Genomic DNA, 12,254 nt, shown 5'->3' on the forward strand with positions numbered 1-12,254 from the left:
AAGCGAAAACTTAAAATTTTAAATACATGAAAAACTGGCAAACTTAAATGTAGAAATTATAATTGACTTACGTAAAAAAGCTTTATCAAATTAAAATTACTAATTAATTATAATAAATAGACTAAAAGTGCAATCAAACCAAACATAAAGTATGAAAATTGAAAAGTATATAAAAATAATTAAATGCTTTAGCCATATTTTGGCTAACTTGTATTCAACGGGGAAAAGTGTACCTTGCATTTGTCTTACAGAGGAATTAATACCCATAGAACAATTATAAATTGTTTCATCACACTAAATAATGGTAAAAAAACTGTAGACTAGTAATCAGAAAAAAAATTGTAGACAGTTTAGTACAATCGATTTATGACAATAAATAGATAAAAAAAAACAAGATTCTATCATCGAGAATCACCTTTTTCATTATCCTTATGCTCTTAATAGGACACTTTGAATTGACCCCAATATTATGTGCCCTTTTGGATACATTTAGATAGCGTTCTACTGTAAAAAATGTCATTGACAAAAATCATAAAGTGACCGAGAAAAATTATTCAGACCAGCCACAATAGCATTAACTTCATTCCACATATTCAGCATTGACTCATCTACAGTCATTTCTAGGGTCTCAAGCTCAACTTCTGGAGAGCAGAATTGATTCTCTCATCAGTGAACATTCTATTGCTTTCATAAAAATCAAGTATCTCCATTGATATGTTTTTAACCTGTCAAAAGAACATAAACAATTATTTAAAAGAGATATTTTTCTTTACCACTCACATGAGTAGAACTCTAGTCTAGTGCAAGTTCAGGACTTTTGCAACAAAGTGATTTTAAACTGGTGAGGCAGCAAAATCACTAGTGCATTTTGGACCTCTATCAAAAAATACTTCCTCTAAAGAGTTATACTGACTTAGTATTTGGTATAGCACGTAAAGTAGCACAACTTACTTTAATCAGTGCTCACTGCTCAGTCATTTCCCCATAAAGTATCTAATAAATTCTAATAGCATTTCTCCAGAACATATATGAAACATAACAAAGCACATCCTGTTTTGAGTAGTTCACAAACATCAAAATGTTTTCCCGCTCATATTTGGTTAATAGTTGATCTCTATGACATGAAGTTCATGTAACATGACATTGGAACTGCGTTACTGTCCTAATACTGTACAATACAATGATAAGCTCGCTCTTTTATGGAGATGGGATTTCAAGCTGAAATGGCAGAGTTACAACGTGGTTCCAATACAATGGCAGAGTTACAACGTGGTTCCAATACAACTCTATGACATGAAGTTCATGTAACATGACATTGGAACTGTGTTACTGTCCTAATACTGTACAATACAATGATAAGCTCGCTCTTCTATGGAGATGGGATTTCAAGCTGAAATGGCAGAGTTACAACGTGGTTTGTATTGTTGAATATGCAGACCCTCTTTTGACTGCCTCTCAATCAATTGGTTAAAGGTGAAGGTTATTAACTAATTTATTAGCTGCATGGAAGGCCATGTTTTTTAGTTAATCTATTCACGATTGTATAGGAATAGGACAAATAATATGGGATTATTTGGCTTTAACACAAGCCAGTGGTTTTACCAAGGGGCATTAAACATAAAGGCTGTGCATGTAACTTTACAAGACATCCTCAGATCTCATTTAGTTTGGGTCTTTCGAGAATGAGAGATGTATCACAATAGAGATTTAGGCAGTGAGGTGTGTGCCTTTAAGAAAAATATTTCAGATACTATTGTGAGATCCCACTATTATGGGATATAATGATGGGAGGTACTTTCGGTGTATTTCAGATTGCGGAATTAAGCAACTCATTTCCTTTTCGTTTTTTAGATATAAAATGGAACTAAACCACATGTGTATTCTTTGTTTCTACATTTAGCAAACTTATTTACCATCTTCACCTAAAGCCAAACCGTGTAAATTTGTGATAGGTCCTTAAAGATCAAGACAGAGAATTGAGAGAAAGAAAGAGAAATGAGGGAGAAGTGTATCAGAGAAAATTCTATTATTCTGTTCTGCCAAGGGAAAACCCCTTCTCCGACAGTGAAATCAGTTTATAGTTATTACAATTCCCAAGAATGACCCCCCTTATTCAATTAACAATGATATTTATAAGCCCCTCTCCTCTTAACTCCCTAACTGTCAAACAGACCTCTCTAACTACTTATTTTACTATCTGGGCTTCCCAGTAATAAGTCGCCCATTACATCTTGTCCGTTCCTTTGCCTCCTCGAATAGACCTTTAGTATTGAAACCTCTTGGTTCCTAACAATTTTTCTCATTTTATGATTATTGTCAAATTTAACAAGAAATTCTGAAAGAAGTAAATGGGAAAAAAAAAAAGAGAAAGTAACAGGCTAAGATACCTAATTGAAGATATAACAAACAAGTGCTTAGAAATACAGTGGAATACTCACCACGTTCATATCAACACGAAGTTCTTCAAACCAAGCAGTGGTGTCTTTCTCCCTGAGCACACTAGCAATGTATATGCAAGCTAAAGCAATCAAATGCGGAGGATGTACAAGAATTAGGTCCATCTTGTATGTGTCATTTACAAACCCCCTGACAGCATGATTCATGTTCTTTCTCACAATTCATCCAACAAAACTACTAATATATAGAAGTTGTAATTCCAACAATATTAGCAAGATAGCTGCTAGCTCAACAGAAAATCATAGTTAATAGTGATGCGAAAAAAAATGAAGTTTCTAAATAAATAGATTCAGCTACCTACATCACTGATGCAACTTTCTTGAAGGATACTTCACATTCAAAAGCAAATGAGAGAAGACTCTAACATAGCAACAGTAAAGTTGAAACAGTTCCCAAGCTCCTAGGAATGAAACAGTTATGTCTTCCATAATTAGACATGTCAGAAACAATGAATCATCATCTATTATCATTGTTATAGTGACTATATGCATTAAATGATAAACAAGTAATTAATCTGAGCTTTGAAGCTCTTGACCAAAGAAAGGATAAACATAGTGCCCATAGTCAGGAATACTGAAAGTCTGAAACTTTTTCTGATAAGCATATGCATAAGCCACACATCACCAAGGTGTACACCCGCAAACAACGAGCAAGAGAAGCAATAACCATGGACCACCAGCAGCAGGATGCACAACACCCAAGGGGTGCAAACCACCCAATAGTAACGACCCACCCAAAGGGTGTAAACCACCCAATAGTTACGATTCACCAAAGGGTGGAAGGTCAAAAGATGTGAATCAGGGGGACATGACCATTGGGAACAATCACAACCATTCATAATAGTTGTGTCCATTAGATGTAGTATAAATAGAAGTAAACCAGAATGGGAAAGTCATTCTGGAATTAGGAAGAATCTGAATTGTAGAGAGACAGGCTCTCGAAAACCTGTATAATACAATATCTCTAATTATCTATAAAAATTTATGTTTCATCTTTTCAAATCTGTTCCATTTTGATCTGTTCCTATCAATTTGGTATCAGAGCACCGATCCGATGCCTGTTTCCAACAATGGTGACAACTTGATCTAATTCTAAAAATCCAGACACAATTAAGAGAATTTTGGAGATGCTAATAGAGGACCGACAACAACAACTTGAAACACGTTTTGCGTGCTTAAAAGCCATGATGGAAAATTTGTTCAAGCATCCAAATGATGGCACACCCAAAGGTTCCACCAATAAAGAAGAGACACCCAAAAACCACACCGGCGAAGGAAAAACAGAACGATGGAGAAAATTGGAAATCCCCATATATGATGGGGAATCAGATGCTTATAGTTGGATAAATAAATTGGAACGCTTCTTTCAAATGAGAGATATACTGGAAGAGAAAATTCAAGCAGTTATGGTGGTGCTAGATGGAAAGGCGCTATCTGGGTTCCAATGGTGGGAAACTTGCAATTCTGATATTGGATGGGGCAATTTCAAAGTTGTCTATCTGGGTTCCAATGGTGGGAAACTTGCAATTCTGATATTGGATGGGGCAATTTCAAAGTTGTCATTCTTGAAAGATTCCCAACTTCAGCCACTCTCAAACTTTTTGCCACCCTCCTTGCACTTAAACCAGAAGAAACGGTGGAAGAGTACGTTGAGCAATTCGAAAGGTCCGCTGGAGGTGTATCCGCAAATCCTCAGAATTTTTAAGCAATGACATTATGGCCTACGCCCAAGAATGTCACCGGCTTAAGGGGATTCTTAGGCCTTACTGGCTATTACAGGAGGTTTGTTCATAATTATGGAAAAATAACAAGGCCATTGACCAACATGTTGAAGAAAAATGCCTTCCAATGGAATCCAGAGGCGCAAACTGCCTTCGAACAACTTAAGCAAGCCATGACCAGTTTGCCTACATTAGCAGTACCTAACTTTTCAAAGCCTTTTGTGGTTGAAACTGATGCTTGTGGATCTGGATTAGGAGCGGTTCTAATGCAAGAAGGAAGGCCCCTAGCCTTTTGGAGCACTACCATATCCGAAAGAAACCAAAGGAAATCGGTGTATTATCGCGAATTGATGGCAGTCGTGAAAACGGTCCAAAAATGGCGACACTACTTGCTGGGAAACCATTTTATTATCAAAACTGACCAAAAAAGTTTGAAATTTTTGACAAAACAGAGGATGCTCAATGAGGAACAATACAAATGTATTTTCAAATTGGCAAAATATGATTTTGAAATACAGTACAAGCCAGGAAAGGAAAATTCTGCCGCCGATGCCCTTTCCAGGAGAAGTTCCTATTGTGCCATGGCAGTCTTACAAATTCATGATTTCGAGGAATGGACAGAAGAGATCAAACAAGATGATAAGTTATAGAAAATCATGCAAGACCTGATTATTGATCCCGCATCTCATATGGGCTATACTTTGAGGGATCAGAAGTTATTTTACAAGGAGAAATTGGTGCTATCCGAATCTTCCTCCCGGATTCCAATCTTTTTAAAAGAATTTCATTCATCATCGATAGGAGGACATTCAGGATTGCTACAGCCATTACCCATTCCTACTCAAGTATGGACAGATATTTCTATGGATTTTATTGGTGGACTGCCCAAATCCAAGGAGAAGGATACAATCCTGGTGGTGGTTGACCGACTCACTAAATATGCCCACTTCATACCATTAGGACATCCCTTCACCACTACCGAAGTAGCCGCAGTTTTTCTACAGGAAATTGTAAGATTGCATGGATTTTTGTCTTCCATTGTTTTAGATCGTGACCCTTTGTTTTCAAGCAACTTCTGGAAAGCCCGTTTTAAAGCAGCAGGTACACAGCTTAAGTTCAGTTCAGCATATCATCCCCAAACTGAAGGATAGACAGAAGTTGTCAACCATTGCGTGGAAGTTTATTTATGGTGCTTAACTGGGACAAAGCCTAAGAAATGGGCCTCTCGTCCTCCATGGGAAGAATTCTGGTTTAACACCAATTATAACGCTTCAAGCAAGATGTCTCCTTTCCAAGTTTTGTATGGAAATTATCCCCCTCACATTCTCAAGGGATCCACCATTCCTTCCCGCCTTGAAGAAGTCAATAAACTAACAATTGCTCAGAATGAATTATTGGCTACTCTAAGAAAATTTGTTGAAGTCTCAAGATATCATGCGAGCAAATGCCAACAAACGCCGCCGGGACATAGAATATGTAGTCGGTAATTGGGTGTTCTTGAAGATGCAACCTTACAGGACAAGATCCTTGGCTAAAAGGATTAATGAAAAACTCTTCCCTCAGTTTTATGATCCTTTCCAGGTATTAAACAAGGTGGGTGTTGTTGCTTACAAGTTGGATCTTCCATCTCACAGTAAAATTCATCCAGTCTTCCATGTCTCTCTCCTCAAGAAAGCCATTGGTGACTCGTTTCAGTCCCAACCTTTACTACCTACGTTATCTGAGGATCAGGAATTACAAGCTTATCCAGATTCTGTTTTAGATATTTGTGAATTACAACCTGGCAACGTGGAAGTTTTAATTCAATGGCAAAATCTCCCTCCCAGTGAAAATAGTTGGGAATTTGTGACTAAATCCCAAGAGGTTTTTCTGACTTATCACCTTGAGGACAAGGTGAGTCTTTTAGGCAGGGGTATTGATAAGCATAAGCATAAGCCACACATCACCAAGGTGTACACCCACAAACAACGAGCAAGAGAAGCAATAACCATGGACCACTACCAGCAGGACGCACAACACCCAAGGGGTGCAAACCACCCAACAATTATGATCCACCCAAAGGGTGTAAACCACCCAATAGTTACGATTCACCCAAAGGGTGGAAGGTCAAAAGATGTGAATCAGGGGGACATGACCATTGGGAACAATCACAACCAATCAAGGGGACATGACCATTGGGAACAGTCACAACCAATCAAGGGGTCATGACCCTTGGGAACAGTCACGACCAACCGTTATGATCCACCCAAGGGGTGCAAGGTCAGGAGATGCGAACCAAGGGGACATGACCCTTGGGAACAGTCACGACCAACCGTTATGATCTGTCCAAGGGGTGCAAGGTCAGGAGATGTGAATCAAGGGGGCATGACCCTTGGGAACAATCACAACCATTCAGAATAGTTGTGTCCATTAGATGTAGTATAAATAGAAGTAAACCAGAATAGGAAAGTCATTCTGGAATTAGGAAGAATCTAAATTGTGGAGAGACAGGCTCTCGAAAACTTGTGTAATACAATATCTCAATTATCTATAAAAATTTATGTTTCATCTTTTCAAATCTGTTCCATTTTGATTTGTTCCTATCATCTTCCATTTCAGGTACCATAAAAAGGTGTTTTAAGCAAACATATTTTGCAATGGCTTCTATTGTCTTCATTTTATATGACTTTGCACCGAAAGTTAAGTTTAATTTATTCACTAAATGCACTTCATGATGTCATGAAAATGAACTACATATACACTCAACAAAAAAAAAAAAAAACAACAACAACTGTTTCATCTCCATACATTGGTATCCCAAGGACAAATCTTATGTTTTCTCTAGTATCTAAACAGATATATAAAATATATATTTATCAGAGTCACTCTGTTTAAATTTCATAAAATATACACAACTTAATAAAATTTTGGCAAAAAGGGATGATACTGGCCAACAGTTTTTCTTCAGCCTTTTTTTAAGAAAATGCCATGATTTATATGCAAACAAATGACAATTATGTGACATGCGAAGAATCAACATGAAACACTTAGTTGATGTCAGTGGAAGGGGTAGTGCTTGAGTATGATAAAGGAAATGAGCTAACCATATAGGGTAACCAAAGACATTCTATAATAACTTAAATGGGGACAAGTACAAGTCTCACCTCCCTGCTTACAAGCTTACAAAACCAGACAAACACAATATCCTATACTGTGTTTTTTCCTCTTTTCCTTAAAGAAAATAATTCCTCAAGAGATAAAGGAAGTGCAAAGATGCTGGTGTTGGTTCCTGGTCCTCCAACTAAGCTAATTTTATCTTAATTTCCTTCCAATAAGAGAAATTCTAATGCAAGTGTCCAAGGCATTTTCTTTATTTCAAATTACGTTAAGCGTATAATAAAGGAAGGACAAGGAGATAAAGTGGGAATTATAAAATAAGAACAAAAGAAAGGAAAACCTATTTAGAAACTTGTTTCATCTGTTCAAAAGGAAGGACTCTTACCAAGTTAGTTGAGTCATGTTTAGATCATTCAGACCTGCATCCTGAAGCAACCTGGAGAATTATCATTATAATGACTGTGAGAAATTATAAATGAATATAATCTAAATGGAAAGAATGTTGACCAGTTCTTCCATCACCAACATTTAACTTAGACAGGATCCAATTAGCTAAAATGCCCATCATTGTATTTGTTTGACTTGCTTGCTGACAGTAATGTGAAGACTGAGAAATAAAGGAACAATGAATACTTGTCCATTTTTGTTGTTAGTCACATGTTTACGAGTTTGTTTGTATATCTTATTACCTTTTGATTAGCTCAATATGTTATTTAGAAAGAAAAAGTAAATCGGATTCCTAAACTAGGTGATTCAGTTTTTATTCTGTCTTTAATTTCTCTTTTGCGTGATTAGATAGATCGAAGCTGTGTGGGAAATACCCTTAAAATTGCAAGCTTTCTGCCCCAGAAAAGTATGAACAAATAAAATTGTTTTTTTATAATTTGAACACTCTTGTGTGCAAAAACTGAACAGTGAACAACCAATCTTTATTAAACACTTACGGAGATAGTGAACGGTATGGATGGTATACAACCAGGTAATAATTAAGCGCTTCTAAAATCTTCATTTCCATTTCAAGTATGTCCTTGATTTCATATCTATACTTGTCATCAGTGTCTGCATACAAAATCACTGTGCTTTCAGCATAGAAAGGAAATATAATAGCATGAGACAACTTCAGAAACAAATTATTCACTTTTACGATCAGAAGTTAACATGAAGCAAAATAAGACAAATTTATAAGCTAACACAGCTTACATAATTTTTTAATGTAAAATACAAGAAGCCGAGCCTGCACTGTGCTTTCTTCTGCTTTTGATGCCAGGTACAAGCATGTTGGAGCTACCAAACGTGGATCATATTCAGTCATACTCTTCCTTCAAATGAAAAAATGAAGATAGTCATCAGTTGACACTTGTTAAGGAAGTTTATTAGGCATATACTACAACTTCCAGGGTCAGAAGAAGATAGTATTATGAATAAGACAACAGCCTGGACATTCAGACAAGACAAGCACATAAATTCAACTTTCATTTAAAAAAAAAAAAACAGAATCAACAATTTCAGGATCAACTTCTTCCCAACACTAGAGGTTTACAAGTTCACGACACATACCTGGTGTAAACACGCCTCATGTATGTAATTGCTGTGGCCACAACCCTGAAAGATTGACAAACATATTTAGAAATGATTATGGCATTTAACACAAAATAAATGGCAAAAGAGGTTAAAGTTTTGACAAAATGATGAAAATTTTCTTATCATTCTTGACCACAAAAATTTAGGACAGACTTAACACTTTGCAAATACATTGAGATAGATAAGTGGTATCACTAATGGTTGAGTTGACTCCTAATTTAAATATTTTACATGTTCATCACACTTATTGATGGGGAAAGATAAGGAAGCATTATTACTTACGGCAATATGGGTATAGTTCCTTTTCATATAAAAATGATCATCATTAAAAGTCTAGTATGTTCCATCCCAAATATATCAAATGAAATCAACAGAGATTTATGAAATTACAAATGTATTCCACACATCAATTATATGATATAATAACCCGATTTTACATAAATACACAACTTCCAATAAACAAAAATAATGCATAAATTAAACTAATAACTTTAAAAAGGAAATCCAACAACTACATTGTAAATTTACATGGCATAGCTATGCAGTCATAGTTATTATTCATGGTTTTGCAGAATCTCTAGAAATTGGTGTATAAGTACATGCATAAGCTAAACGTGACAAACAAGCCAGACATTTATACAAATAGCACCTTGTTCAGAAAGACAGATTAGGAGGCTTAGTTGTGACATAATGGCCTACTTATCCTAATTATTCAGCTTATTTTCAAAACTTCCTAATGTTGAAACTGTGTATACAAAATAATAGTACATCCCATGTCATACAATACAAGCTTGAAGGTCAAGTCTTGTTTATTGGGGAATCAAAATGCAGTCATATATTAAACATGCCAGACAGGTATATAAGTTTCACAAACAACTTAAATTTTCATATATTGGAATTTATGAAAAGTCTGTTAATTGGATAAATTTTAACGTTAGGAAAAATAAAGATTTATGAAAAGGAATAAAAGTGTGCTGAAAAAGGCAGGGAAAATAAGCAACATGGTTCATATACTTCATATTCTGTTTATCCACCAGGCGCCTTTGGCCTCAAGAAGTGTGGCAATTCCTTTCTTTTCCCTTCATGCATTGCGGACTACTCACAGTTTAAGCCAACAATATCAAACTAATATACAAATCTTTCTCTAGTAATTCAATTTATTTTTCATTTTATACCCCTCCTCCGATCCTTCCCACATTAAGATGCAGCATATTATAAACACAAATTTTTTAGATGAATTGTGCATATTTAAGAAATACTCAAGAAATTCAGTTCACACCTCTGCCTCACTTTTACTTGTTGAGCCAATTTCAAAATATCTGCACAAGCAAGAAAGGAACACAGAAATTCAGTAAAGATAAATAATAAGAATCAAACACTTCTATAGCAAACAAAAGATATCAAAAGTGATAGCCCTTATGATTTACTTTTATAAACATCGATTGCAAAATCTTAAAAACAAGAGCAAGAAAAAAAATTCCATAAAAGATATCATAAGAGCTAATAAGAGAGCAATGAATGATCAGTATAAGAATTTCCCTATTATCAAAAAAAAAAAGTATAGGAATTTTCCTTTGAAGCCAATCCCTAGCACACAAACCTAAGGATGTCAGTAGCAACTACAAATTCAGAACCTGACACCACATCAACAAGCATACAAATGATAGTTACAAGCAACAACCAAAAAAGCGCAAGGTTAGAGAACAAAGCAGTGGCATAAGGTGCATAAATACAAGTATGGTAGAGATTGAAAGAAGACATAACAAAGATCTTACAATTAGCCATGTGCATCTTAATAAGCTTAAAATCCTCCAGTGTGATACCCTTTTCCTTGTCAAGTGGATTCACCATATCCACATCTTCCTGATCCAGAAGATGCTTGCTGCAAGACCCATAACCCCATGAATCCCAAATAAGAACACAAATGCAAACGAAGAGAGAAAGAAGGATCCATGAAGGGGCAAAGAAAGATTAAGCATACTAATGAGATGATGTCCAGAAATTGGCAGCCATGTTTCTTCAGAGATCAGATAAACTCAGGCAAATAGGAAGCAGAAAACAGTGGACAAACACCGTGCAGCTGCAAAGTGAAGCAAAGCCATTTAGAAAAAATGAACCCCATTAAATATTGATCCAAATTTAAATGTTCTACCTTTTCTAATGATGGGAAATGTACGAAAATTGCAGAAAACATAAAGGATGAGAGCTAAATGAGATAAGCAATTGACGATGGGAGCAGAAAATACTCAACTGTGCAACGATAGCTCAAAGGATTAAGTATCAAATTTCAAAATCTTATATATGAAAATTCATTATAAAGGGCATAATAAAAAAATGTTAAAAAATACTAAATTGGGCAATACAAGAAAGTGGGTACAGCAAATCACAACTTAAAATCTTTATTAAACAAGAAAAGACTATAAATTTTGCATTAAATGAATAAACATAAAAGAGACAACATGGGGCTTATAAAAAACAGACAACGTAGGATTTCACTTCGGTATTGGTTGTGGAAAGAGACGGACATTTAAGAACGAAACATAAGAAAAGAGTTAGTGGATAAACCACCAGTCTTTGTTCCTAATTGATTTCACGTGTTCGGTTTCTCGTTTGGCAATTGTTAAATAAACTTCCACATTCACGTATTTTTGTTCTGAATCAAGTATGAAGTGATTTTATTTCAGAATTTCCACTTTTTCACTCTCCACTACTCACATTAAACCCTTAATTCAAATTACACATTAACATACATCCCAAAAGTTCGAATCAAACCCTAACAATAGTGAATTTTGAACAAACAAGCATAATCCCTCGGTTCAATCGCACACTAATCTCAATAAATTCAATAATTCAAGAAAAACAAAGAAAGAAAGAAAGGTTACCGTTTGAGTTCTTTGAAGAACGACGCCTTTATCGCTGGACTTGCGAGAAACCAAGACACTGGGTCTCAAGGTTTTCGAGGTGCCGTCGACGGTGCCGCGGAAAATTACGATGCTGCCACCATCGGAGGGATCAGAGATCGGAGACTGAGAGGAAAAGGGGCGGCGACGGAGCTTATGGAGGGCGGCAGAAGTGGCGGTGAATTTGAAGAGTGTGCACATAATGAATTTTCTCACATGATTTTTTATTATATTTGTATAATTAATTGGGATAAAATGATATTATTTTTCATGATTTACCCATAAGCATCATGAGGTATGTATAATTTGTCGATTTTATCAAAAGTAAATATTTGAGATAGAAATTAAATTATTTTTATATTGTACCCGTAAAGCATGAATTTGAGTATGTAATTTGATTATTCTATCATAAGGTTTAATTTTTTCTTATTGAATTAGAAATTTAGTCGACAGACAATTTTTATGTCTCAAGATTCAATTTTCTAGTATGTTTACATTGG

The 12,254-nt window shown here is 35.5% G+C and overlaps 1 protein-coding gene across 4 annotated transcripts; it reads right to left on the reverse strand.

Annotated features, from left to right (window-relative positions):
* Positions 1–401: 401 nt before the first annotated feature.
* On the reverse strand, positions 402–12,026 carry LOC100784345 (cyclin-C1-2). 4 transcript variants are annotated; one of them, XM_003552058.5, is made up of 10 exons: positions 11,737–12,026; positions 10,836–10,934; positions 10,630–10,736; positions 10,134–10,173; positions 8,831–8,875; positions 8,474–8,592; positions 8,218–8,332; positions 7,659–7,709; positions 2,439–2,586; positions 402–725 (listed from the first exon to the last, which is right to left on the reverse strand). In XM_003552058.5, exons 2-10 carry the CDS (start codon positions 10,865–10,867, stop codon positions 621–623), a joined length of 762 nt encoding a protein of 253 aa, XP_003552106.1. In that variant the 5' UTR covers positions 10,868–10,934; positions 11,737–12,026; the 3' UTR covers positions 402–620. The 4 variants fall into 4 exon arrangements, 3 of the variants coding, with proteins under 3 accessions (XP_003552106.1, XP_040868291.1, XP_040868292.1); XM_041012357.1 differs by lacking the exon at positions 402–725 and adding an exon at positions 2,012–2,286 and having other exon boundaries at positions 11,737–11,964; XR_001386255.3 differs by lacking the exon at positions 402–725 and adding an exon at positions 2,759–2,857 and having other exon boundaries at positions 2,437–2,586; positions 11,737–11,964.
* Between the last annotated feature and the right edge of the window lie 228 nt (positions 12,027–12,254).

Source organism: Glycine max, chromosome 18 (assembly GCF_000004515.6).
Source record: "Glycine max cultivar Williams 82 chromosome 18, Glycine_max_v4.0, whole genome shotgun sequence".
Lineage (NCBI taxonomy): Eukaryota > Viridiplantae > Streptophyta > Magnoliopsida > Fabales > Fabaceae > Glycine > Glycine max.

Coding starts and splice junctions, on each gene's coding strand:
- LOC100784345 (XM_003552058.5), bottom strand. CDS start 10,867: ATGGCTGCCAATTTCTGGACATCATCTCATTA. Junction 10,737..10,835: donor TTCTGGACATCATCTCATTA/GTATGCTTAATC, acceptor TGGGTCTTGCAG/CAAGCATCTTCTGGATCAGG. Junction 8,593..8,830: donor ATGAGGCGTGTTTACACCAG/GTATGTGTCGTG, acceptor TTTCATTTGAAG/GAAGAGTATGACTGAATATG.